The sequence below is a fragment of the Macaca thibetana genome, chromosome 19, assembly GCF_024542745.1.
Source record: "Macaca thibetana thibetana isolate TM-01 chromosome 19, ASM2454274v1, whole genome shotgun sequence".
Taxonomy (NCBI): Eukaryota; Metazoa; Chordata; class Mammalia; order Primates; family Cercopithecidae; genus Macaca; species Macaca thibetana.
In genome coordinates this window covers 36,069,664-36,097,594 of record NC_065596.1, presented here as the reverse complement: position 1 = coordinate 36,097,594, position 27,931 = coordinate 36,069,664, and the positions used below count along the sequence as shown (strand labels likewise).

Genomic DNA, 27,931 nt, shown 5'->3' with positions numbered 1-27,931 from the left:
GCTTAGAGAAGTAGGTAGGCCTAGCGAGGGGGGCGGAGTTTAAGGGTGTAATTTGAAGGGGTTTAATGCAACTGTCAGGTCCTTATAATGAATGTGGAAAGGACTTGCAGGGGATGGGAAGAGACTTCGTAGAGAAGGCCTGAGAAGGTGACGGGAGTCCAGTGGATGGTCTTAGAAAGGATGTGGCTTCTTTAAAGGAAAAATTGGGTGGAGTTTTGGAAGTGGGTCTTAGTGGAGCCGAGAGGGGCTTAGTGAAGTCAAGTAACTTAGCAAGCATGGTAGGACTTAAGGAGGAAACCAGGAAGAACTTACGGGATAATAGTCATCCAAACAGCTTACTTGTTGCGTCTTTGCTGTGCACCAGCTTAAGTAGGCACGAAACATTTATTGCCACTGTTTTACTTAGTTCTCACCACCGCTCTATGAGGTAGGTACTACTATTCCCATTTTGCAGATGAAGAGTTTTTGTTATCTGATGTTACAGGACTAGTTCTGGTCTCCCTGCAAGGATGACTCCAGTGTGCTTAGTCCCAAATCTTTGCCCTCCCATTTGCTAAGTGATCATCCTGGAAGAGGAGTGGGAGGAGCTCAGAGGGGAGTGGAAGGGCCTTTTGGAGGGAAAAGGGCTTGGCAAAGAATACAAGATGCTTAGGGGACAGTGTAGGGGCTTTGAAGGGAGTAGGAAGAGTGGGAGAGGCTTAAATTACAGCGGGAGGGGCACCGAGAGGAGCGGCCGCGCATTGGCGAAGAGGGGGAGAGGCTTAAAAACGCTCCGTGGAGTGAGGAGACTGGGAAGTGATTAGGAAGATTGCCAGAGGAGTGGAGCAGAGGGAGAAGGGTTTCTAAGAGAGTAGGAGGATTTTAAAGAACAATGAGAGGGGCTTAGAGAGGTGGGCAGTGGGAGGCTTTCCCAGGGTACAGGTGGTGGGTCTGGGAGCCTGGGAGGAGAGGGCTGATGGGGACCCTATCCCCTCACCTGCTCCTCTGTCTCCTCCCTACTCCAGAGAGAGCCCACACACACCACTGTATTCCCCGCCACTATGGATGACGTCCCGACCCCAACCCCTGCACCAGCACCGCCCGCCGCTGCCGCCCCCCGGGTCCCATTTCACTGCAGTGAATGTGGCAAGAGTTTCCGCTACCGCTCAGACCTGCGGCGCCACTTTGCCCGACACACAGCGCTCAAGCCCCACGCGTGTCCGCGCTGCGGCAAGGGCTTCAAGCACAGCTTCAACCTAGCCAACCACCTGCGCTCGCATACCGGGGAGCGGCCCTACCGCTGCTCCGCCTGCCCCAAGGGGTTCCGCGACTCCACCGGCCTGCTGCACCACCAGGTGAGTCCCACAGGCTGGCCCCAGGCTGGCCTCCCTGGTCTGGACTGCGCTGGGATCCCGCGCCCCACTGTGCTCTGGGCAAAAGGAAGCTGGCCCAAGGCCTAGGCAGCCGCCGCCTCCCATTAGAAAATGTCTGTCGCTCCCCACCAAAGCACCCTGACCCTTGAAAGCATGCGGTGTTTCTCATTCAGTCCCCACCAAGCCACCAACTAGAACATTCATAGTAAATTTCCCCATCTATGGGCTCCTCCCCTCCCCCTTCTCCCTGCCAGTATCCCACGTGCACGCACCAGCATCTGCAATCTAGTGTTTATCCTTTCCTTCCTTACCTTTTTAAGAAATAGGTTCATCAGGTATATATTTAATTCCTTTATTCAGTGGTTATCAGGTATATACTTAATTCCTTTATTCAGTGACTATCAACTTTCCCTGCACCAAACGGCTGTGTTGCCAAGGCAAGAGCAAATTCCATGCCTTCAGAGAACTTACTTTCCTTTGGAGGTGGTCAGTAGCCAAGTAGACAAGAAGCAAGAAAGCAAGTATGCAGGCAAGAATGTCCTGGAAAAAGATAAGTGTTAGGAAGGACATTTTAAGAAACAAAAAAATACTGGCGGGACACAGTGGCTCACGCCTGTAATCCCAGCACTTTGAGAGGCCAAGGTGGGCAGATCTTGAGGTCAAGAGATCGAGACCATCCTGGCCAACATGGTGAAACCCCATCACTACTAAAAATACAAAAATTAGCCAGGTGTGGTGGCGTGCACCTGTAATCCCAGCTACTTGGGAGGCTGAGGCAGGAGACTCCCCTGAACCCGGGAGGTAGAGGTTGCAGTGAGGCGAGATTATACCACTGCACTCCAACCTGGGTGATAGAACGAGACTCAGTCTTCAAACAGACAGACAGACAAACAATACAAATCAATGTGTGAGAGTAAAGAGAGGAGAGCTATGGACTACTTCAGACAGGGTGGGGAAGGTTAGGGCAGGTGATACTTGAGCCGACCTGTAGTAAGCCTCCCTGCGAAGAGCATTCCAGGCAGCAGGAACAGCAAGTACAAAGGCCCTGAGGAAGGAAGGAGTGTGCTGTATTCTAAGAAGCGATGGGAGACTGTGGGGTTGGGGTGGAAGGAGGTGAGGTGGAAGATGGGATGGGCTGGGTCACACTCTTATCTATGTGCCAGACACTTGCACAACCAGGGTGAAGAAAACCAGACATCTACCGATGGTCTTTCACACTTGGCTGTCCTCTCTGTCCCCATGCCTCTGCCTTGGTCAGGACTTCACATCCTGAATGTTGGCCCCAGCTTTCTCAGTGGTCTTCCTCCCTCCTGTCTCTCTCCCTCACATCCAGCCTTTGCATCTGTCGCAGAGTGACCAGGTGACTCCTCCTTAAATCCCTTGATCTTTAGGTTGAAAGGGGAGCTCCTTAGTTGATGCAACTATTCACAGCCCCCGAGGCCTCATCCCTGCCCACCAGTAGGTTGTGATTCAACTGAACCATTTCATGAGTACCTACTGTATTTAGGTACAGTGCTAGGCTCTCTGGGGAAAAAAAATTAGCTAAGGGAACAAAACAGATACAGTCCACCCCTTGTGATGGCCTCGAGTCAAATGTGGGAGATGTGAACTGAACAACCAGGTTAATCAACGTTAGGTTGCAGCTGAGACATCTGAGGATGGAGGATAACCATATTCTGAGACTCATGCAAGAGAGATCTGAAGCAGTCTGGATCGGGGATGGGGTCAGGGATGGTTTTCCAGAGAAAAAGGTGAGGAATCATCTGCCTCTGGGGTCTGAGGCTTTCTGGATCCAGGGAACAAGATGTGTACTTTCAAGGAAGCAAAGCAGGCTTTGGAGGAACTGGAGGAAGGCCAGTGTGACTGGAGCACGGAGAAGCAGAAAGAGTGTGGCTCAGGAGAAGTCTGGAGAATGCTGGACCCTGGAAATACAGCTGTGAGCAAAACCAACGTGGTCGTTATTTTCATCGTCCTTAGCTGGTGGGGAGACAGACAACACTCAAGTTAGATGTAGACACTAAGTGTGCTATGAGCCATAGGCTTTAAAGGAGGAGGGTGGAAGAGGATCACTGATGAGCCAGGGGGCCAGATTCGGGGAAGGGTTTCCAAGGAGCGACAGATAAATAGACCTACAAGCATTCCAGGCAGTGAGAACAGCATGTACAAGGGCCCTGGGACCAGCATAACCTTGTTGTGTTAGAAAGAGTAGAGAGAGAATGAATTTAGCGACAAAGAGGATAGAGATCTCTACACCCACACTTTACAGCAGGGACATCCTGTCTGGAGCCAGAAAGGCAAATGAACATCACTCCCTGTTCCTTCTTCAGGTCTGTGCCCCTGGCAGACATTACTAATCAAGCACTGCACTCTTTCTCATCCAGCCTCACCCTTCTCCTCACAGGTCTCCGGAAGACATTACCACACTCACAAATCTCTCTCTGCTATTCCAAAATCTTAAATCAACAAGCACAAATATCAGTACAAAAAACCTCGCTAAGGCACAGTTTTACGCAGTCTACAAGCCTGGCAACGCTTCAGAAAAAAAGTACAGGCTCCTGGACTCCCTCCTGGGAGATTCAATTCCCTAGATTTGGAAGTGATTCCCTGGATCTGTATGTGTGAAAAGCATTCAGTGAGAGATGCTCTGAGCAGTAGCCAGATTTGGTTCAAAATCACTTCTCTGCCCTAATACACCTAAAGGCTGTATTCAGCTCATGATAACTGGCTCGGGGTAGCGGGGCTTGACAAGGGAAAAGACCACACTACCAGGGCCGGCTGCGCTGTCACTTTAGAGCTGCACTGTCCAGTATAGCCATTAGCCACAGATAGTGATTTATTTATTTATTTATTTTTGAGACCGAGTCTCGCTCTGTCGCCCAGGCTAGAGTGCAGTGGTGTGATCTCGGCTCAGTGCATCCTCCACCTCCCGGGTTCAAGGGATTCTTCTACCTCAGCCTCCTGAGTGGCTGGGACTACAGGTGCCCACCACCAGACCCGGGTGATTTTTGTATATTTAGTAAAGGCAGGGTTTCACCATGTTGATCAGGTTGGTCTCGAACTCCTGACCTCAAATGATCCACCCACTTTGGCCTCCCAAAGTGCTGGGATTACAGATGTGAGCCACCGCGCCCGGCCGTGGTTTGTTTTTTTGTTTGTTTGTTTGTTTGTTTTTTTGAGACACAGTCTCACCCTGTCATGCAGGCTGTAGTGTGGTGGCATGATCACGGCTTACTGCAGCCTCAAACTGCTTGGCTCAGCCTCCCGAGTAGCTGGACCACAGAAGCATGCCGTGTCCAGCTAGCAAAATTATTTGTAGAGACAAGGTTTCCTTGCGTTGCCTGGGCTGGTCTCGGACACCTAGGCTTATGCAATCCCAGAGTGCTGGAATTACAGACGTGAGCCACCATGCCCAGCCAGGACATGGCCTTTTTAAGGACTGAAAGAATTCTACCGTGACCCCAAGCAGAGAGTGATATGACGAGCATTTCCCTAGATCATGGCCCTGTAGATGTGACAGAGAGCTTGTGCCATATCCCCCTGGGAGTCCAGGAATCCGCTGTCCGGGCTAGGTTCTCAGCCCTGACGTTGTGCCCTTCTTCCTGCACTCCCAGGTCGTCCACACTGGTGAGAAACCCTACTGCTGCCTGGTCTGCGAGCTCCGCTTCTCCTCACGCTCCAGCCTGGGCCGCCACCTCAAGCGCCAGCACCGCGGGGTTCTCCCCTCTCCCCTGCAGCCCGGCCCTGGCCTGCCCGCCTTGAGTGCGCCCTGCTCCGTCTGCTGCAATGTGGGGCCCTGCTCGGTGTGCGGGGGCGCGGGGACCGGCGGTGGAGAGGGCCCCGAGGGGGCAGGCGCGGGTTTGGGCAGCTGGGGGCTGGCAGAGGCGGCAGCTGCAGCCGCGGCCTCCTTGCCCCCATTTGCGTGCGGCGCCTGCGCGCGGCGCTTCGACCACGGCCGGGAGCTGGCGGCCCACTGGGCGGCGCACACCGACGTGAAGCCCTTCAAGTGCCCGCGCTGCGAGCGCGACTTCAACGCACCCGCGCTGCTGGAGCGGCACAAGCTGACGCACGACTTGCAGGGCCCGGGCGCGCCCCCAGCGCAGGGCTGGGCCCCGGGGGCAGGTGCAGGGCCCGAGACGGCGAGCAAAAGCGCCGCTGCGGAGGCGGGCGACGCTCCTCCGACCTCGGACGGCAGGCTGCTCCTGGGCCCCGCGGGGGGCGGCGTGCCCAAGCTCGGGGGGCTGCTCCCTGAGGGCGGCGGGGAGGCGCCTGCACCTGCAGCGGCCGCCGAGCCCTCGGAAGACACCCTGTACCAGTGCGACTGCGGGACCTTCTTCGCGTCGGCCGCGGCCCTGGCCAGCCACCTGGAGGCCCATTCGGGCCCGGCCACCTACGGCTGCGGCCACTGCGGGGCTCTGTACGCGGCGCTGGCCGCCTTGGAGGAGCACCGGCGGGTCAGCCACGGCGAGGGTGGCGCGGAGGAGGCGGCGGCCGCGGCCCGGGAAGGGGAGCCGGCGTCCGGGGAGCCCCCGTCTGGCTCTGGCCGCGGCAAGAAGATCTTCGGCTGCTCCGAGTGCGAGAAGCTGTTCCGCTCGCCGCGAGACCTGGAGCGGCACGTGCTGGTGCACACTGGCGAGAAGCCGTTCCCGTGCCTGGAGTGCGGCAAGTTCTTCCGCCACGAGTGCTACCTCAAGCGCCACCGGCTGCTGCATGGCACCGAGCGGCCCTTCCCCTGCCACATCTGCGGCAAGGGCTTCATCACGCTCAGCAACCTCTCCAGGCACCTGAAGCTGCACCGGGGCATGGACTGACTGCCAGGCCGTGCCCTGCCCTCCACCCAGCCACCTGGACTCGGCCTGGACCAGGGGACCTCAGTACTGCGAGTGAGGCCCCGGCCCTCCAAATCCAAATCCAGACACAGGCCCTGAAATGAGGGGACCCTGACTGGAGAAGTCGAGGCCACCAGAAACCCACACAGGCCCCAGAGCTGGGGGACCACAAACAAACAGGGTCCTTAGCTGGGGCAGGGGAACCCAAATCTACGGAGAGACTCCTGAGCCTGAGGTCCCTGAAATGAGTGTGGGTAGCCCTAAGTCCCCAGGACATGGGAACTTTGCAGTGAGCAATGGGTCTCCACAAGTACCTCTCATCTTGAGGGTCCTAATAATAAAAGATGGGCACCTGCCCCACCAAGGGAAGACTGCCCCATTCCCTGAGAGCCATCATTCCCAACGACCTTGATCTGGAGAATGTGGAGGGAACATGTCCCTGAATTTTCCTAGATCTCCTCCAAATGCTACCCACCAGAGTCACTGATGACCCCAGAAAATGGATATAGCCGAAATCTGCCTTTCCCCGTTTTCATTCCCTGTACTGAAAGAGGGACCAGGGTAGATGCCCCCTGCCCTCTAATCCCCCCTCCCTGACTGTGGAATGGATCGACCTTAATGATCTTCCCCACCCCCAAACACTAGAATAGACTGGCCTGAAATACCCTTGTCCAGTAGGATGGACTGATCTGTATGCACACACCCCCATCACATGGAATGGGCTGGTCTAGGCTGTGGCCTGCACCCCACCTTCCTTAGAGTGAATAGGGCAGATACTCCTCCCTTTTCCTGTAGCGTGTGGACCGGTCCACGCCATTCTTTGTCCTGTGAACTCATCTGAGTGGGAAGTGGCGGACACTGGGGTTTCCCTCCCTCTCTCCGTGGCACCCATTGGTCTTTCCATCTCTGTTGGTTTGTCTGTCTCTGTCTTCCTCCCGACCCCAAGGGGAAGGGGGCACTTGGCTAGGGGGTGTCCCTGTGAGCCTAGACCTCGTCCCCTTGTCCCTCTCCCCAATGTTTCCAGGACCCCCAATAAACCTTGTCCTGTCAGTCGCTGACGCCTCATTTTCTGATCCTTGGCTCCAGGGGGGATGGGGAATGTCTTAGGAAAGACCACCTAAATACAGACAGGTCCTCGTCTTCTCCTGAGAAGTTTCAAAGCTTTGAATAGTACATGACCTTTAAAATTAGAGTCGGTTTAGGCCAGGCTCGGTGGCTCATGCTTATAATCCTAGCACTTGGGGAGGCCGAGGCGGGCGGATAACCTGAGGTCAGGAGTTCAAGACCGTGCCTGGCCAACATGGCGAAACCCCGTTTCTACTAAAAATACAAAAATTAGCCGGGTGTGATGGCACATTCCTGTAATCCCAGCTACTCGGGAGGCTGAGGCAGGAGGATCTCTTGAACCTGGGAGGCAGAGGTTGCAGTGAGCCAAGATCACACCACTGCACTCCAGCCTGAGGGACAGAGCGAGACTCCATTTCAAAACTAAATAAATAAATAAATAAATAAAATTAGAGTTGGTTTCAATCAAAATGAGCCCTGTCCCTTAAATACATGATCCACCTCCAACAGATAGACACGCCCCCTAGAAACTAGACACGCCCTTTAGAAGCCACCAGCCTTATAGGACACACCCCTTGGAAACCAAACTGCCTCATTACAGGCATGTCCGAGAAGAGGCCCCGCCCCTTAGACGCTGCCTTAGACCCTACACCAAACCCCAATAATAGGACCTGTTCATCAGAGAACTGGGGGTGGAGGTGCCTTCAGACTGTCTCCTGCACACTGCATTGCGTTCCTGTACTGAGGGCTTATTCTGAGTCAGGCACTGAAACTCCCTGTGGGGATCATCCTGGCCCTCCTGGGGTTTATGTTCTGTCGTGTGGGCAACCGGCATGGAGAAAAGAGGAATCAAATAAATGCAGAAAATAATTTCAGATCGTCATGAGCATTCTGAAGGCAATAGGGAAGGGTGGTAAGAAAGTGAATGGCCACCTTACTCACTTTCTATGCCACCTTAGATGGGGTGGTCCACGTGGGCTTCTCGGTGGAGGTGGCATTTGATCTGAGCCCTGAAGGGTAAGGGTGAGCAAGGACCGGCCAGGAGAATGCCCAAATGGACACAGGAGGAAAGTGAGCTCAGGGAGGGAAGGATGAGATGAGGTTAACAGGTAGGTAGAGGTCACATCACAGCGAGCCAGGCAAGCCAAAATAGGTGTTTGACTGTGTTCTCTGGGCGATGGGAAGCAAAGTGTTCATCGAGGAGGGAAGGGACCACCCCTGCACCTTATCGAAATCCCTGTGTCTGATGAGTGGAAACGAAGCTGCAGGACGCAGAGTCAGGAGACTGTAACGCTCCTGCAGTCCAGGAGAAACCTGTGGGATCCTAAACCAGAGTGACGAACAGAAATCATGCCTGTAACCCCAGCACTTTAGGAGGCCGAGGTGGGAGAATCGGTTGAGCCCAGGAGTTTGAGACCAGCCTAGGCAACATAGTGAGACCCTGTCTCTACTAAACATAACAAAATAAAACAAAAGAAAGAAATGGGTGGATTTCAGATGAACTCTGGAGTATGAATGCAGAGGACTGGTTGTGTGCATGTGTGTATTGGTTGGGGGTGAGTGTAATGGGAAGGGAGAAATCAGGAGTAAATGGTTGAGTGGTGGCATTTTTCATTAAGACCAGAAAACTGGGGGAGGACACGTTTAAGTAGGGGCTTAGGAGAATCAAAGCCTTCTCCCCTAGAGTTCCTTAAGATTTTTTTGTTTGTTTTTGAGACAGGGGCTCGCTCTGTTGCCCAGACTGGAGTGCAGTGGTGTGATCTCGGCTCCCAGCAACCTCCACCTCCTGTGTTCAAGAGATTCTCTTGCCTCAGCCTCCCAAGTAGCTGGGATTACAGATGTGCACCACTACACCCAGCTAATTTTTGTATTTTTAGTAGAGATAGGGTTTCAACTTGTTGGTCAGGTTGGTCTCGAACTCCTGACCTCAGGTGATTGATCTGCCCACCTCGGTCTCCCAAAGTGCTGGGATTACAGGTGTGAGCCACTGCACCCAGCTGGTTTCTTAAATTAAATTCCCTATAGGTTGCCATTCTCAAATACTGAACATACGTATATCCTGTGATGCAGTAATTCTACTGCTACGCATAAACGCTAACTCAAGTCCCCCTGTACCCAGAGACATACAAAAACATTCATAGCAGCAATATCAACCCCAAACTCATGACAACCAAAACGTCCATCAGCAATACAGTAAATAATGATGGTATATTATGCAATAGAATACTATACAGCAACCAGAATGAATGAGCTGTGGATAAACACAATATCATGAATGAAAGTTACAAAGACATAGGACCTGAAAAGCCAGAAACAGAGCATGATTTCATTTACATAACATTCAGGTCAGGTGCAGTGGCTCACACCTATAATCCCAGCACTTTGGAAGGCCAAGGCAGGAGGATTGCTTGAGTCCAGGAGTTCAATACCAGCCTGGGCAACATGGCAAGACCCCATCTCTAGTAAAAATACAAAAAATAGACAGGTGTGGTGGCGTGTGCCTGTAGGCCCAGCTACTCGATGGGCTGAGACGGAAGGATCGCTGGAGCCTGGGGTGGGGGGACGGAGATTGCAGTGAGCCAAGATGATGCCACTGCATTCCAGCCTGGGCAACAAAGCAAGACCCTGTCTCAAAACAAAACAAAACAACCAAACAAACAAAAAAGCAAGCCCATTATAATGCACATAAAACTAAACTGTAATATTGTTAAGGATACATTGTCAGTAGTAAAGCATATAAAAAAGCAAGGACAACATTGTCCTATAAAACTCAGAATAGTGGGCTCGACAAGTTAAGCGGGAGGGGATAACCTGGAAGTTTCCAGGGTTGCTGGTAGCTGATAAACTTCTATTTTTTAATCAGATGATCATTTTATAATTATTTATTCAATTGTGTATTTGTATTGTGCATTTTTTCTCTGTGTGTCTTATATTTCACAAAGAAAATATTTCAGTCTGGGCGAGTTGACTCACGTCTGTAATCCCAATAATTTCGGAGACTGAGGCAGGAGAATGACTTGAGCTCAGGAGTTCGAGACCAGCCTAGGCAATATAGTGAGATCCTGTCTCTACCAAAAAAAAAAAAAAGAAAAGAAAGAAAAAACAGCGTGGTGGTGCATGCCTGTAGTCCCAGTTACTTGGGAGGCTGAGCTGAGAGGATCACTTGAGCTTAGGAGGTTGAGGTTATGTGAGCAGTGAGCTATGATGGTACCACTGCACTCCAGCATGGGCGACAGAGAGAGACCCCGTCTCAAAAATAAAAAATAAAACCGAACGTGGTGGCTCACGCCTGTAATCCCAACACTTTTGGAGGCCGAGGCGGGCAGATCACCTGAGTTCAGGACCACCCTGGGCAACAGGGTGGAATCCTGCCTCTACTAAAAATACAAAAATTAGCTGGGCATGGTGGTGCACGCCTGTAATCCCAGCTACTCGGGAGGCTGAGGCGGGAGAATCGCTTGAACCCAGCAGGCAGAGGTTGCAGTGACCCGAGAACACGCCACTGCACTCCAGCCTGGTGACAGAGCGAGACGTCCATCTCAAAAGAATACATAAATAAATGAAAATTTAAAAATTAAATATAAATTTAAAAAGAAAGAAAAAGGAAACTTTAAAGGAGGAAGACGTGTATTCCGGGAGGAGAAAACAAGTAAGAGTTTAGCACTCCAGCCAGACTTTTTGAATGGAGATCCACAGTTGCCTATTTGAAAAAGCTCAACCTTTGGGAATAAAATCAGCTAAACCTTAGAGATACTCCTCTCCACTCTGCAACCGACACTCAAAAACCAGACACGCTTTCTGGTTTAAAAAAAAAAAAAAAGAAAAGTATCTTCTTTCGAGAAACTAGGCCCGCCCACTTCGAAGAAGGCACCGCCCCCAGGGACAAGACCCGCCCACTCCGAGACCGGCTTAGAGACAGGCTCAGCCCGGGAGATGCGCACTGGAAAGGCGCCAGCGTTGCCATGGAGATGGCCGCCGGCTGGGGAGTAATGAATAGGGACCTCGCCAGGCTGAGGTTCCCACCCACCTCACCTGCACCACAGTCCTTTCTCTTCTGGGGCGGTAACGAGAAGGACTCATCCCATTTCCTCAGTGTCTCCCAAGTGCCCGGTGCTGGGCTGGACACTGCACCGAACGCGTCACATAGTGGCCCCATTTTATAGATGCGCTGACTGAGGCCGGGGCGGGGGGAGGTGAGAAGCGAGGAGAGGACAGGAGCGGGAATTTTACCCTGAGGACGATCTCAACCGTTGCAAAAGATTAATTACTAGCCAGACGCCGGAGACTCACATGCCTGTGTTTGGCGAGCTGATTCCTGCGTGCAGACCTTGGAGCCAGCCAGGCCCCTGCACGCTTGCTGGCGCGGGCGTCTTCCCCGGGCCCCCGAGCCTTCCTCCTTTCAAGGACGGCCTCACATCCTAATACCGAAGCCCGAGACCGCCTCACTCCTCCCACCCTTCATCCCTTTTTATTCATCCACAAATGCTTGTTAAGCCCCTTGTCTGTTCCGGGCAGCCACCTGTGGGCAGAGCCGTTAAGCAAACAGGCAAAATAAGCCCTGCCCTCGCAGTTTTTATTCTAGTGTGAGGGGAGATAGGCAATCCACAGGACATTCACACGTTGCCTAGTGTGTCTTCGTGATTAAGTACCATGTTAAAAATGAAAGGCCGGCGCAGTGGCTCACACCTGTAATCCCAGCACTTAGGGAGGCCGAGGCGTGAGGATCACCTGAGGTCAGGAGTTCGAGATCAGCCTGGCCAACATGGCGAAACCCCGTCTCTACTAAAAACACAAAAAAGAATTAGCTGTGTATGGTGGCGGGCGCCTGTAATCCCAGCTACTCGGGAGGCTGAGGCAGGAGAATCGCTTGAACCCAGGAGGCGGAGGTTGCAGTGAGCCGAGATTGCGCCACTGCACTGCACTCCAGCCTGGGCGACAGTGAGACCCTGACTCAAAAAATGATAATAATAATAATAATAAGGCAGGGTGAAGGCTAGAGGGTGACGGGAGGCTATTTTAGCCTGGGTGGACAAGACAGGGGTCTCCAGCGAGCTGTGGGAGTGAGGGACGTAAGGGAAGCTGAATGGAAACCTCGGGAGGGCTTTTCAGGCCGGGGCAACCGCAAGTGCAAAGGCCCTGACTCCGGACAGAGCAGAGAGGGCGGTGTGACGCGGAGAGGGAGGGAGGGAGGGAGGAAAGCCCCGGGGCCCAGGCAAGCAGGGCCTTGGGGGCGGGGGTGCACGTGGGAATCAGAAGGGAAGCTTGGGTTTTATTCCGAGGGAGATGGGGAGCCAAGGACGGAAGAGTGTTGGGCTCAGGAGAGAGGTGATTTCTGGGTGCTGGAGGCTGGACGGGAGGGACAGGGAAGCTGGAAGCAGGAGAGCCAATGAGGAGGGGGAGACGGTGGGACTGGCATCCGGCTGAGCCAGTCAGCGACAAGCCCCGCCCCCTGCCCCGGGAGCCGCCTTCGCAGCCGGAGGTCGTGGGGCCCAGGACCCCCTCCAGCACCTGGGCCTGCGCCCCGCCTCCTCCCGGCTCCCCGCCTCGGTCTCCCCCGCATCCGGCCCGGCCTCCACGCGGGTCCCACAGGAATTTCTCTAAAACACTAATCGGATCATGTGACTCTCCTGCTTAAAACCTTTTCAATGGCTTCTCAGTGCACTCGGAATGAGTCCAAGCTCAGCCTGGACTCGGAGGCCCGGCTCGGTCGCTGGGTGCAGCTCTGGCCTCTCTCCGCCACACTGGCCTCCTTTATGCCCTAATGCAAGACCCCCAACCCCACCCCCGCCATGTGCTGGCGAAGCAGAGCGCAAACCCCCTTCTATGTGCTGTGCTCTCTGCTTAAAGTTTTCTATCACCTCCATTCCTGAATTCATTATTCTTCCTCCTCCTCCTCCATCTTTCAAGCCTTCAAAATATAGATGATAAAATAGTACACACATCCTTGGTATATACCCAAAAGAATTAAAAACAGCTGTTCAAACAAAAACTTATACACCAATGTTTCTAATAGCACTCTTTGCAATAGACCAAAGATAGATGCAATCCCAATGTCCATCAACAAATGGATAAACAAAACGTAGGCGACAGCGGCCCTCCACTTCCGTGGTTCTGCACCCTCAGATAGGAGGCTGTAAGGGACTCAATCACCCATGGATCTGGAATCCGAGGAGAGTCCTGGAACTAATCCCCTGCGGACACCGAAGAATGACTGCACTCATGCAGAGGAATACTATTCAGCCACAAAAAGGAATGAAGCACCGACTCATGCTAAGGCACGGATGAACCTTAGAAACATTACGCTGGCCAGGTGCGGTGGCTCATGCCTGTAATCCCAGCACTTCAGGAGGCCGAGGTGGGCTGGTCATCTGAGCTCAGGAGTTCAAGACCACCCTGGGCAACGTGGCGAGACCCCATCTCTACCAAAAACAAAAATTAGCCAGGCATGGTGGTGCATGCCTGTAGTCTCAGCTATCTGGAAGGCTGAGGTGGGAGAATCGCTTGAGCCCTGGCGGTGGAGGTTGCAGTGAGCCGTGATTGCACCAATGCACTCCTGCCTGGGTGACAGAGAAAGACCCTGTCTCAATTTTTAAAAAGAGGGGGGGCAATATCCTTTGTGGGGGAGGGGGAGAAACTTTTATGCAAAGTGAAAAAAGCTAGTCACAAAGGAACACATGTTGTATGATTCCATTGATATGAAATGTCCAGAATAGGCAAATTCATAGAGACAGAAAACTGATTATTAGTTGACAGGGGCTGGGGATAGAAAGGAGTGTGGGAATGACTGCTAATGGGCTTAGGGTTTGTTTGGGCTGATGAAAAAGTTCTGGAACTAGGATGGACACGGTGGCATACGCCTGTAATCCTAGCACTTTAGGAGGCTCAGGCAGGAGGATTGCTTGAGACCAGGAGTTCAGAACAGCCTGGGGAACAAAGCAAGACCCCATATGTAAAGAAAGGAAAGAAGGAAGGAAGGAGGGAGGGAGGGAAGGAAAAGAGAGAGAAAGAGAGAGAGAGAGAGAGAGAGAGAGAGAGAGAAAGAAAGAAAGAAAGAAAGAAAGAAAGAAAGAAAGAAAGAAAGAAAGAAAGAAAGAAAGAAAGAAAGAAAGAAAGAAAGAAAGAAAGAAAAAGAAAGAAAGAAAGAGAAAGGAAGGAAGGAAAGAAGGAAGGAGGGAGGGAGGGAGGGAAGGAAGGAAGGAAAGAAGGAAGGAAGGAAGGAATGAAGGAAAGGAAAGGAAAGGAAGGAAGGAAGGAAAGAAAGAGACTCATGCCTGTAATCCCAGCACTTTGGGAGGCCGAGGCAGGAGGATCACCTGAAGTTGGGAGTTTGAGACCAGCCTGGCCAACACGGAGAAACCCTGTCTCTACTAACAATACAAAATAAGCTAGGCGTGGTGGCGCATGCCTGTCATCCTAGCTATTTGGGTGGCTGAGGCAGGAGAATCGCTTGAACCCGGGAGGCGGAGATTGAGGTGAGCTGCACCATTGTACTCCAGCCTGGGCAACAAGAGTGAAACTCTGTCTCAAAAAAAAAAAAGGAAAGAAAGAGTTCTGGAACCAGGCGGTGTGGATAGTTGTGCAACATTTACTTAATGCCACTGAGCTGTGTGATTTAAAATAGTTAAAACTGTAAATTTTAAGTGTATTTTACAAAACAAAAAGTTAAAATACACACACCCATATTCTGACTACCAGCTTTGAACTATTAGGGATACAAATGACTCCCCACACACCACACCCTCCAAGATCTGATTGCTTCTCCTATCTCAAACATAACTTATATATTGAATTTGGTGCTTATTATTACCACAGATATTTTCAGACTCTTATTTCGTGGTATACATTCTTTAAAATATAGTATTACAAACAAGGTGCTTTTAAAAACCATGCTCCTAGTCTGGGCATGGTGGCTAATGCCTGTAATCCCAGCACTTTGGGAGGCTGAGGTGGAAGGATTGCTTGAGCTCAGGAATTTCAAGACTAGCCTGGGCAACATAGTGAGACCCCATCCCTATTTTATTTATGTATTTATTTATTTGAGACGGAGTCTCGCCCTGTAGCCAGGCTGGAGTGCAGTGGCACAATCTCGGCTCACTGCAACTTCCGCCTCCCAGGTTCAAGCGATTCTCCTGCCTCAGCCTCCAGAGTAGCTGGGATTGCAGGCGAGCACCACCATGCCCAGCTAATTTTTGTATTTTTAGTAGAGACGGTGTTTCACTGTGTTGGCCAGGCTGGTCTCGATCTCATGACCTCGTGATCCACCCGCCTCGGCCTCCCAAAGTGCTGGGATTACAGGCGTGAGCTACTGCACCCGGCCTTTTATTATTTTTTTTTTAAATCATGCTTCTGATCCACTATCATTTCTCCTATCTGTTTGTGAAGTGGAACTTCTTACTGAGACTCACTGGATTTGGAAACTTCTAGTACCTCACTTTCATCCTCTGTGAAAGAGAAAAGTAATGTTACCTACTTCATAAAGCCAGGAGTAAATGGGTTCACATTTGTAATACACTCACAAGAGGAAGCTATTAGTTTTCATTTTATTTATTTTTATAATCCCCATGTATTTCTTTTTCCTTTTTTTTTTTTTTAAGATGGAGTTTTGCTCTGTCACCCAGGCTGGAGTACAATGGCACTATCTCAGCTCACTGCAATCTCCGCCTCCCAGGTTCAAGCCATTCTCCTGCCTCAGCCTCCTGAGTAGCTGGGATTATAGGCAGGTGCCATTATGCCTGGCCAATTTTTGTATTTTTGTAGAGACAGGGTTTCACCATGTGGGCCAGGCTGGTCTTGAACTCCTGGTCTCAGGTGATCTGCCCATGTGGGCCTCCCAAAGTGCTGAGATTACAGGTGTGAGCCACCATGCTTGGCCTCCTTTACTTTTTTGAGTATATAGCACATTTACACGGTTTCAAATTCAAAAAGTACGAAAGGCTGGGCACAGCGGCTAATGTCTGTAATTCCAGCACTTTGGGAGGCCAAGACAGGTGGATCGCTTGAGCCCAGGAGTTCAAGCCCAGCCCGGGCAACATAAGGAGACCCCATCTCTACAAAACATACAAAAATTAGCCAGACATGGTGGCATACTCTTGTAGTCCCAGTTACTCAGGAGGCTGAGGTGGGAGGATTGCTCGAGCCCAGGAGGTCGAGGCTGCAGTGAGCTGAGATCACACCACTGCACTCCCTCCAGCCATCCTTGGCAACAGAGGGAGATCTCATCTCAAAAAAACAAAACAAAACAAAACAAAAAACAAAATAAAACAAAAAACAAACAAAAAAACAGAAGGATCGCATGTAGTAAATTTCTGTGCTGGAAGTTAGACTATGTTGCCAATTTCAGTTTCTTCTCTCTTGTTCCAGTTCATCTGGACACAATCCCAGAACACACAAGCCCAGAACAGGCTGCAGGCTGTACTTGACCTTCTGTTTTTCTCTTCTACAGGTTGTCACTTGGAGACTTACCCTATATTCACACGGTGAGCTTCTTTGTTCTTTTCTATGGACACCTAGTATTCCACTGGGTGGATCCGTCATGATTGATTACTCAAATCTCCTACAGATGGGTGCTTAGATTGGTTTCAGCTGTTTGCAGTGAGCTGCAGTAATGCAATGATTAACCTGGTGCAGACATTATTTTGTGCAGTTCTGAGTAGATACTTCTGAAGAATAAATTCCTGGAATTGCTGGCTCGGTAAGAGTGTTCCAAGTTCTACTTGCCCCAGCTGGGTATGAAAGGACCTGTTTGCTCACACTCTCATTAGCACTGTTTGGCAGGAATGTAACCTTAAACAAACAGCGTCAAGCTGCGGGTATACTCCTGCAGAATGCCTTTTCTGCTCCAGATTAGGTTTTTGAGATGTGGCCAGGTTGGTTTCATTCTGCCAATTTCAGCTGAAACATTGCTGCCTCCAGGAAGACCTCAGGAATCACCTCCTCCCAGTGCGAGCTCAGTTTAGTGCCTTCTGATCTCTGCATTCCCATAGCAGTTCCCTGCCTCGGAGCACACGTTCCCCCACACGCACTCCAGAGTGATTGATCCGTGTCTATCTGCCTTCCCCATCAGACAGTGAACCCCTATTTTTGCCACGGTGGCTCCAGCACCAAGGACAGCGCCAGCCCATAGTAGGTGCTCAGTAAACAGTGGTTGCTAAGGTCCCAGTGAATATGTGTATATGTAGGCAAATATATGCAGACTGGCCCATAGTAGATATTCAGTAAATATTGGTCGCTTTGGGTCAAATGAGTATATGCAGGGGCTTATCACAAAGGGGGAAACTGAGGCTCAAAGTGGGAGAATCCTTCACCCAGACAGCCAAGGGAAGGCTGGAGTCAGGTTCTGATCCAGAGTGCCGCTACTTTCTGAAGGCTCTGTCACTGCTTCATTCATCTTCCTCCCCCGGCCGCCCCCCTGGCTTGACACAGTGCCTGGCACAGACAGGACTTGATAAATGTGTATTTGTTGAAGGAATGAATGAATATGTGTGTGTGCGTGTTGATGAGCCGGGGGGTAGCTGGACCCAGCGTCCCAGGCCCTCAGCACCTTCTGCCCTCTGGGAGCCCAGGGGACAGGCCCCCAGCCCCCTCCCCTCACAGGACCCTGTAGTGCAAGCTGCCCGCCCTCCCCTCTCCAGATCCCCCGTCCTCCCGCTTCCGGCTTCCCAGCCAGTCTTTCCTTTTTCAGGCTCCGACGAAGGCCGGGTTTCCGGGGGGGAAGGCTTAGGCAGTGACACCGAGCCCAGCCTCCTCCTCCACCCCCCACCACGCTCAGGCCCCCTCCCTCCCCGCCACCACCGTCCGCGTTTGGCCGGCCGTGGGGAAGGAAGAAAGGAGCCAAGGAGGCGAGGTAAGAACCCGGCCCCAGCGACCAGGGCCGAGCCCCAGGCCCAGGGCTGAGAAATCCTCAAGGCCTCGACCCGGCCCCAATTCTGCTTATCATGCCTTCGGGGAGCTGCAGGCTTGGTCCAGAGGAGATTGGCCCCCCTCTAGGACCTGGGACCCTGACCCCCACCAACCTCCCTCCCGGGTCCAGGGGTCCGGCCCTCAGCCGCCTCCTCCCTGGGGATTCCCTGCAGCTGGGTCCCCAGCCCCCGCCTCCCCCTTGTCCTAGGAGCCCAGCCCCCTCCCCAGCCCCTCCTCCACCGGGACCCAGGAGTCCACACCTCCTCCATGCCCGAGTCCAGATTCCCCGATCCATCATGACCTGGACCTAGGAGTCTCAGTTCCCAGCTCCCACCCCCCTCAGCCCCAAGAGTCTGGGCCCTGAGCCCCCTCCTAACTCAGACCAGAAGTCTGAACCCTCCTACTCCCTGACCTCTCCCAGCCCCTGGCGTCTGGGAACACACTCTATTTCCGGGGCCTACTGGCTTCGAATCCCACCCCCTCCACTCAGGCCCCATGGGCTGTGTCCCAGCCCCTCCCAAAACGTTCAGCCTGGCCGGGGGGCCTGGAGCAGAAGCGGTTCGCTGACTTTGTCCCCCTCCGTGCCTCTGCCCGGTTCACTCCCTCTGTGTCTCTGTCTCCCTGTCTCCCCGGCCTCCAGCCCGCCACTGCTCTTCCGATCTCTGCGCTTGCACTATCTCTGCCTCTGGGTCTCCAAGTCTCTTTGTTTCCTCTTCTCTGTGTCTCTGTCTCTCTGCTGGATATTCCTCGCTCTTCTCTGTGTCTTCTTTGCTCTGCCTTTCACCACCCTGCCTTTCTGTGTCTCCTGGTCTCTGTCTGTCCATCCCCACTTCTCTGTGTCTCCCATCTCCGCCTTCTCCTGTCTCTATTCCCTGCTCTGTTGCTCTGTCTCTGATCTCTCTCTTCCTGTCTCTCCATCTCTCGCCTCTCCTCTGTGTCTCTCATCTTTGTCTCTGTCTCATATCTCTCTCCCCTGGCTGAATACCTGGCCCTCTCTGCCTCTCCATCTCTGGCTCTGGCTCTGCTTCTCTCTCTGCCACACCCCACGCACCTCTTTTTATCTCTGCCCCGCTTCCCATCTCTCCCCTCTCTCCCCACAGGCATGGATCCGCAGCCTCCTCCACCCGCCCAGGGCAGCCCACCTCACCGTGGCCGAGGCCGTGGCCGTGGCCGAGGCCGTGGTCGAGGCCGTGGCCGTGGCAGGGGGGGCGCTGGAGCCCCTCGGGCGCCCCTGCCCTGCCCCACCTGCGGCCGCCTCTTCCGTTTCCCCTACTACCTCTCCCGGCACCGGCTGAGCCACTCTGGGCTCCGGCCCCACGCCTGCCCGCTGTGCCCCAAGGCCTTCCGCCGGCCGGCCCACCTCTCCCGCCACCTGCGCGGCCACGGGCCCCAGCCCCCGCTGCGCTGCGCCGCCTGCCCCCGCACCTTCCCGGAACCCGCCCAGCTCAGGCGCCACCTGGCTCAGGAGCACGCAGGCGGCGAGGTCGAGCTGGCCATCGAGAGGGTGGCCAAGGAGACGGCCGAGCCCAGCTGGGGCCCGCAGGACCAGGGCTCGGAGCAGCCCACCACGGCTGCAGCGGGGGCCACGGAGGAGGAGGCGGCCGCGGCATGGCCTGAGACGTGGCCTGCGGGGGAGCCGGCCACGCTGGCAGCGCCCACCAGCGCCGCGGAGCCCCGGGAGTCGGAGTCGGAGGAGGCCGAGGCCGGGGCAGCAGAGCTGAGGGCCGAGCTGGCGCTGGCGGCCGGGCGGCAGGAGGAGAAACAGGTCCTGCTCCAGGCGGACTGGACGCTGCTGTGCCTGCGCTGCCGCGAAGCCTTCGCCACCAAGGGCGAGCTCAAGGCGCACCCGTGTCTGCGCCCCGAGGGGGAACAGGAGGGTGAAGGAGGGCCTCCGCCACGCCCCAAGCGACACCAGTGCTCCATCTGCCTCAAGGCCTTCGCCAGGCCCTGGTCCCTGTCGCGCCACCGGCTGGTCCACTCCACCGACCGCCCTTTCGTGTGCCCAGACTGCGGCCTGGCCTTCCGCCTCGCCTCCTACCTCCGCCAGCACCGCCGCGTCCACGGCCCGCTCAGCCTGCTGGCCCCGCTGCCCGCGGCGGGCAAGAAGGACGACAAGGCCTCAGGTGCACGGAACTCAGCCAAGGGGCCGGAGGGGGGCGAGGGGGCGGAGTGCGGGGGTGCCTCGGAAGGGGGAGAAGGCGGGCAGAACGGAGGCGACGCCGCCCCAGCCCGGCCCCCAGCCGGGGAGCCCCGCTTCTGGTGCCCAGAGTGCGGCAAAGGTTTCAGGCGCCGGGCGCACCTGCGGCAGCACGGGGTGACCCACTCAGGAGCGCGCCCTTTCCAGTGCGTGCGCTGCCAGCGGGAGTTCAAGCGCCTGGCCGACCTGGCGCGCCACGCACAGGTGCACGCGGGGGGCCCGGCCCCGCACCCGTGCCCCCGCTGCCCGCGCCGATTCTCACGCGCCTACAGCCTCTTGCGCCACCAGCGCTGCCACCGCGCAGAGCTGGAGAGGGCCGCCGCGCTACAGGCACTGCAGGCCCAGGCCCCGCTGTCGCCGCCGCCGCCGCCGCAGCCCCTGAAGGCCGAGCAGGAGGAAGAAGGGCTCCCGCTGCCCCTCGCAAACATTAAGGAAGAGCCGCCCTCTCCGGGGACCCCACCCCAGTCCCCACCGGCTCCCCCTGTCTTCCTCAGCGCCTCCTGTTTCGACAGCCAAGACCACTCAGCCTTCGAGATGGAGGAGGAAGAGGTAGACAGCAAGGCTCACCTGCGCGGGCTGGGGGGCCTGGCCTCCTGACCTTCGCCGCCCTGCCCTCCGCCGCTCCGCCTGAGCTCCCCGGTTTGCAGAATGGAGGAGGGAAGTTGAAGGAGCCACCTCCTCTGTCTACCCACCCGTCCCCTTCACGCCCTTGACACTAAGGAGTGGGGGGCCCTGGACTGCCCCTCCCTCTCCCATCGCCCACCCCCAGAACCCCTGATGCTGGTTAGGAACCGCTCACCCCAACATGTGTCTTAAGGCAGGACGACTTGGAAAAAAAGGCGGCGGACAGTTGGCCAGAGGGATGGAGACTGGTGGGGACGCCCCCGCCTGCCTGTCCCCCCGTTACACACACTGGACACCATCACCTGTTTGGAACTGCCAGACCCTGGGGGTCCCCAGTGAGCAAAGGTCTGTCCTTGTCCCTTTGTCTGTCTGTGAATAAATGTGAGTTCGTGAAACCCAAGAGAGCGAGGTGTTCTGTGGAGGTGGGGCAGGCTGGGGGCGCTGGGGCGAGTCAGCATTTGTCCAGCCAACTCTGAGCTTGGGTTCAGAGCAGGAAGGACACAGATGCATCAGAAAATCTGTGGCCCTCAACCAAGCAAGAAGCCGGTGAAGGCTGGGTTGAAAAGAAACAAGAATGTGAAAAGATAGATCATCGTCACCGCTGCCCTGTGGAAGCTCTGCGTCAGTTTCTCAGTCAACCTCTACCACACCCTTACTCTGTGTCACCGGTGGTACTAGGCACTGAGGAGAAGGAGTCCAATACCCTCCTCTGAAAGAGCTGGAATTCTAGCCCTGCATTGTCCAACATACCTTTTTTTTTCCTAGAAAAGTTTCCATAACCTTTCTTCCCTCACTCTGTTGCCCAGGCTGCAGTACTGTGGTGCGGTCATAGCTCACTGCAGTCTCAAACTCCCAGATCCAGGCAATCCTCTTGCCTCAGCCTTGCAAAGAGCTGGGACTACAGGTGCATGCCACCACCCCCAGCTGATTGTTTAATTTCTTGTAGAGACGGAGTCTTGCTATATTGCCCAGTCTGGGAGAACTTTTTGTGATGATGGAATATTCTACATCTTCACTGTCCAATATGGTATCCAGCAGCCACACGTGGCTATTTCCATTTAAATATAGAATATGGAAATATAAAATCATTAAGATGAAATAAATGTAAAAGCTCAGTTCCTCAGTCACACTTTTTTTTTTTTTTGAAAGAGAGAGAGTTTCACTCTTGTCGCCCAGGCTGGAGTACGATGGCACGATCTTGGTTCACTGCAACCTCCACCCCCCAGGTTCAAGGGATTCTCCTGCCTCAGCCTCCCGAGTAGCTGGGATTACAGGAGCCCACTACCACACCTGACTATTTTGTTGTATTTTTAGTAGAGACAGGGTTTCACCACATTGGCCAGGCTGGTCTCGAACTTCTGACCTCAGGTGATCCGCCCGCCTCAGCCTCCCAAAGTGCTGGGATTACAGGCATGAGCCACTGTACCCGGCCTCAGTCACACTGTTTCAAGGGCCAAAGAGCCCCATGTGGCTGGTGGCTGCCGGCTGCCATACGGGACAGCACAGATCTAGAACATTACATCATTGAAAAAAGTCCTAGCAGAATGCAATATAGCACGAGGTATGAGGGCTAGCAAGAGTAAACCACCAGACAGTACGATGGCAAAGCAGGACTTGGGGGGTCAGGACTTCTCTGGTGAGATGATGTTTGATCTGAATGAAGATGGAGGGGGGACCAGGCATTAGAAAGAAACATCCATGAGAAGACAACACCAGAGAAAGAAAAAACGGGCAAAGGCTAGGAGGTGGGTACTACAGGTTTTTTTTTTTTTTTGACACAGCATCTTGCTCTGTTGCCCAGGCTGGAGTGCAGTGGTGCAATCACAGCTCACTGCAGCCTCAACCTCCTGGTTCAGGGGATTCTCCCTCAGCCTCTCAAGTAGCTGGGACTACAGGTATGCACCATCATGCTTGACTAATTTTTATTTTGTTTATTTATTTTCTTTTGAGATGGAGTCTCACTCTGTCACCACCACGCGCGGCTGATTTTTTGTTTTTGTTTTTTGGTTTTTTTTTTTTGGAGACAGAGTCTCGCTCTGTCACCCAGGCTGGAGTGCAGTGGCCGGATCTCAGCTCACTGCAAGCTCCGCCTCCTGGGTTCACACCATTCTCCTGCCTCAGCCTCCCGAGTAGCTGGGACTACAGGCGCCTGCCACCTCGCCCGGCTAAGTTTTTGTATTTTTAGTAGAGACGGGGTTTCACTGTGTTACCCAGGATGGTCTCGATCTCCTGACCTCGTGATCCGCCCGTCTCGGCCTCCCAAAGTGCTGGGATCACAGGCTTGAGCCACCGCGCCCGGCCTGATTTTTTGTTTTTGTTTTTTGGTTTTTTTTTTTTGGAGACAGAGTCTCGCTCTGTCACCCAGGCCAGAATGCAGTGGCGCCATCTCGGCTCACTGCAAGCTCTGCCTCCCAGGTTCACGCCATTCTCCCACCTCAGCCTCCCGAGTAGCTGGGACTACAGGCGCCCATCACGACGCACGGCTAATTTTTTGTAGTTTTAGTAGAGACGGGGTTTCACTGTGTTAGCCAGGATCGTCTCGAACTCCTGACCTCGTGATCTGCCCGCCTTGGCCTCCCAAAGTGCTGGGATTACAGGCGTGAGCCACCGTGCCCGGCTGATATTTTGTATTTTTACTAGAGATGGGGTTTCACCGTGTTAGCCAGGATGGTGTTGATCTCCTGATCTCATGATCCTCCCATCCTCGGCCTCCCAAAGTGCTGGGATTACAGGCGTGAACCACTGTGCCCGGCCATGCTTGACTAATTTTTAATTTTTTTGTGGAGACAGTGTCTCCCTATGTTGCCCAGGCTGGTCTTGGACTCCTGGGATCAAGGAAGCCCCCTGCCACAGCCTCCCAAAGTACTGGGATTACCAGCGTGAGCCACTGCACCTGGCCATTACTACGTATTTTAGAAACTGCAAGTAATTGGAGGTGGGGTGGGAAGTTTCGATTTCTACACATCTTCCAGTTGTTGGCTTTTTTTTTTTTTTTTTTTCAAGGTGGAGTCTTGCTCTGTCACCCAGGCTGGAGTGCAGTGGCACGATCTCTGCTCACTGCAACCTCTGCCTCCCAGGTTCAAGCGATTCTCCTGCCTTAGCCTCCTGAGTAGCTGGGATTACAGGCGCCTGCCACCGCACCTGGCTAATTTTTGTATTTTTAGTAGAGAGGGGGTTTCACCATATTGGACAGGCTGGTCTCGAACTCCTGACCTCATGATCCGCCCCCCCTCAGCCTCCCAAAGTGCTGGGATTACAGGCATGAGCCACTGCGCCTGGCTCAGTTGTTTTCTTTTTTACCTGTTTATTTAGGTTCTAGGAGTGGGAGGAAGAGGGATATCTGTCAGCTAATCTTCCTTAAACACCTTTCTCTTTCCTTCTCTTGACATCCTGCACCTTTGATGGTTCTCTCTTGCCCTGTGCAAATAATGATGGGCCGGGTGCAGTGGCTCATGCCTATCTGTAATCCAGCACTTTGGGAGGCCGAGGCAGGTGGATCACGAGGTCAGGAGTTCGAGACCAGCCTGACCAACAAGGTGAAACCCCGTTTCTACCAAAAATACAAAAAAAATTAGCCAGGCGTGGTGGCACACGCCTGTAATCCCAGCTACTCCAGAGGCTGAGGCAGAGAATTGCTTAAAACCTGGAGGGGCGGAGGTTGCAGTGAGCCAAGATCGCGCCACTGCACTCCAGCCTGGGTGACAGAGTGAGACTCCGTCTCAAAAAAAACAAAAAAACAAAAAAACATTGACCACTTAGGTATCTGCACGCCCACAAGAAACAGCAAGAAAGGGGCAGAGCCTCCCCATTTTCCAGGACAACAAACTGAGGCTCTGAGAGGGAAGGTGTTTCCCTCAGTGTGTCAACGATGCTAGATGGATCAAAGGAGGAAGAGGAGCGAGAAAGACGGTGATTGAGGGTCAAGGTGGGAGGTGATGACCACCGAAAGCTTCAAATAATTCCACCTTCAATCATTTCATACATCTCGGCTGAGCCCTTAGCACTGTGCCAGCTTATATGGGTTAGTTTGTTTGATTTTTTTTTTTTTTTTTTTTGAAACGGGTCTTACTTTTTGCCCAGGCTGGGGTGGAATGGCACAATCACAGCTCACTGCAGCCTCCATCTCTTGGGCTCAAGTGATCCTCCTGCCTCAGCCTCTAGAGTAGCTGGGACTACAAATGCATATCACCATGCCTGGCTAATTTTTTATCTTTTTTATTTTATTTTATTTTATTTTATTTTGAGACAGTCTTGCTCTGTCACCAGGCTGGAGTGCAGTGGTGCGATCTCGGCTCACTGCAGCCTCTGCCTCCCGGGTTCAAGCAATTCTCTGCCTCAGGCTCCCAAGTAGCTGGGATTACAGGTGCCTGCCACCATGCCTGGCTAATTTTTTTGTATTTTTAGTAGAAACGAGGTTTCACCATCTTGCCCAGGCTGATCTTGAACTCCTGACCTCGTGATCAGCCTCCCAGAGTGCTGGAATTACAGGCGTGAGCCACCACGCCCGGCCTACTTTTTTCTTTTGTAGGGACGAGGTCTCACTATGTTACCCAGGCTGGTTTCCAACTCCTGGTCTCAAGCGATCCTCCCCACTCAGCCTCCCAAAGTACTGGGATTACAGTTGTGAGTTACTGCACCTGGCCTGTCCCAACTGTTTATCACTGAGTTTAAGCCCAGCGCTGGATGATGACACCACTCTTGACACCAACAGTCCAGCTGAGGAGATGAACAATAACCAAATATTGGCACTAATAAATCAGGGTTACCAAATGAGATTGGTTCCCCAAAGAACTAGATCCTGGCCGGGTGCGGTGGCTCACGTCTGTAATCCCAGCACTTTGGGAGGCCGAGGCGGGCGGATCATGAGGTCAGGAGATCAAGACCATCCTGGCAAACACTGTGAAACCCCGTCTCTACTAAAAATACAAAAAAAAAAAAAAATTAGCCGGGCGTGGTGGCGGGCGCCTGTAGTCCCAGCTACTCGGGAGGCTGAGGCGGAAGAATGGCATGAACCCAGGAGGCAGAGCTTGCAGTGAGCCGAGATGGTGCCACTGCACTCCAGCCTGGCAACAGAGCGAGACTCCGTCTCAAAAAACAACAACAAAAAAAAACAAAAAAAAACCACTAGATCCTGGCTGGGGACACTGTCTCACGCCTGTAATCCCAGCACTTTGGGAGGCCAAGGCGGGTGGATCACGAGGTCAGGAGATCAAGGTCAGGAGAGCCGTTTTGGCTAACACAGTGAAACCCCGTCTCTACTAAAAATACGAAAAAAATTAGCCGGGCGTGGTGGCGGGCGCCTGTAGTCCCAGCTACTCGGGAGGCTGAGGCAGGAGAATGGCGGGAACCCAGCAGGCGGAGCTTGCAGTGAGCAGAGATCACACCACTGCACTCCAGCCTGGGTGACGGAGTGAGACTCCATCTCAAAAACAAAGAAACAACAGAACTAGATTCTATGAGAAACTATAACCAAGCCTCAAGTGTTGAGGAGACGGGAGGCTGAAGTCCGCTTTTATTACATCAAAGCTACTCCCTCCTCAGGAACCATCAGTGGCTCCCTATTACCATATCCTAATGTGGGCTCCTATTTAGTGAGAGCCTACCGTGGCCAGACACCTGATCCATACAATATCATGGACAAAACCATCAAACGAGGGAATTATATAGCTCTACTTACAGAAGGGCCAAATTGGGGCTTAAAGCAAAGAAGCCATTTGTCCTACTTCAGTAATCACTACTATGAAATGAACCTTGCATATGAAATGAGTTACTTAGTGGAAAGGGCTGAAGACAGTGCTTGGGCCTGGCAAGTAGTTGTTGCTGTCGGCTGGGCGCAGTGGCTCACACCTGTAATCCCAGCACTTTGGGAGGCTGAGGTGGGTGGATCATCTCAGGTCAGGAGTTTGAGACCAGCCTGGCCAACATGGTGAAACCCTGTCTCTACTAAAAATACAAAAATTATCACCGCAACCTCTGTGGCCAGGCGTGGTGGCTCACACCTGTAATCCCAGCACTTTGGGAGGCCCAGGTGAGCAGATCACCTGAGGTCAGGAGTTCGAGACCAGCCTGACCAACATGGAGAAACCCCGTCTCTACTAAAATTACAAAAATTATCTGGGCATGGTGGTGTGTGCCTGTAATCCCAGCTACTCGGGAGGCTGAGGCAGGAGAATCGCTTGAACCTGGGAGGTGGAGGTTGCAGTGAGTCGAGATTGTGCCACAGAACTCCAGCCTGGGTGACAGAACTAGAAAAAAAAAAAAAAAAAAAAGCTGTTGTTGCTGTTGGTTATTGCTGTTGGTCCTTTTAGGTCTTTTTCTCCCTGGCTGGTATACACATGATCTCAGTGAATCCTCACCGCTCCACGGGGAGGCAGGAAACAATCCCCCCTCCCCATTTTCCAGATGCAGAGACAACGTCCCTTGTCCAAGATATCATGGTTACAAATTGGCACACCTGGTACTCGAACCCTTATCCAGGCCAATCTTACCCTCCCCGTCAGCTCCCACCACACAGCCCACTTTCAAGCCGCTTCCTACACACATGTTGGTCTCCAGGAACCACGGGCCCCACCTCTGTCTGCCCTATGGGTTTGCCCACCTTTCCCATTGCAGATCTGCTGCCTCAGAGAGAAACCTTTTCAGAACAAAATACAGAGTTGACAAAGAGAAGACGGCCTTAGAGATAGAGCCCACGTTTTTCATTGCGCAAGTGGAAAAACTGAGGCCAGATGCGTGGGACAGACGCAGAGAATGATAAAGTCACCAAAAGACGGTGATTATTGAAGGAGTTGTGGTTATGTAGGGAACACGACCTGTCATTTGTCTTTCATTTGCTGAACACTTTACACGTGTGATCGCAACCACATTTGTTAATAACAGGAACCCACTGGCCGGGCGCAGTGGCTCACGCCTGTAATCCCAGCACTTCGGGAGGCCGAGGCGGGCAGATCACGAAATCAGGAGATCGA

General features: G+C 53.4%; 3 protein-coding genes across 7 annotated transcripts in view; 2 read left to right on the top strand and 1 right to left on the bottom strand.

Annotated features, from left to right (window-relative positions):
- Positions 1-7,231, top strand: part of FIZ1 (FLT3 interacting zinc finger 1) — a 255,628-nt gene extending 248,397 nt beyond the window's left edge. Inside the window, exons 3-4 of the mRNA XM_050771743.1 lie at positions 1,005-1,334; positions 4,964-7,231. Coding sequence (XP_050627700.1) covers positions 1,041-1,334; positions 4,964-6,160 — 1,491 coding nt within the window. The 5' untranslated portion in view covers positions 1,005-1,040 and the 3' untranslated portion in view covers positions 6,161-7,231. The remainder of the gene's footprint in view (positions 1-1,004; positions 1,335-4,963) is intronic.
- Positions 1-27,931, bottom strand: part of ZNF580 (zinc finger protein 580) — a 209,189-nt gene that overhangs the window by 48,793 nt on the left and 132,465 nt on the right. The window contains exon 1 of one of the 4 annotated variants that reach the window (XM_050771852.1): positions 24,188-24,191. The exons of the other annotated variants lie outside the window; for them this stretch is intronic. The gene's annotated coding sequence lies outside the window, so the exon portion shown is untranslated. Of the gene's footprint in view, positions 1-24,187; positions 24,192-27,931 lie in introns of those variants that run through there. 4 annotated transcript variants of the gene reach the window in all.
- Positions 17,975-27,931, top strand: part of ZNF579 (zinc finger protein 579) — a 179,262-nt gene continuing 169,305 nt past the window's right edge. The window contains exons 1-2 of one of the 2 annotated variants that reach the window (XR_007721718.1): positions 17,975-18,086; positions 18,783-19,164. Coding sequence is in view for 1 of the 2 variants with exons in the window: in XM_050771725.1 (XP_050627682.1) it covers positions 19,245-20,936 (1,692 nt within the window). In the remaining variant the exon portion in view is untranslated. Of the gene's footprint in view, positions 18,087-18,782; positions 19,165-19,242 lie in introns of those variants that run through there. The other variant, XM_050771725.1, reaches the window with a different exon arrangement.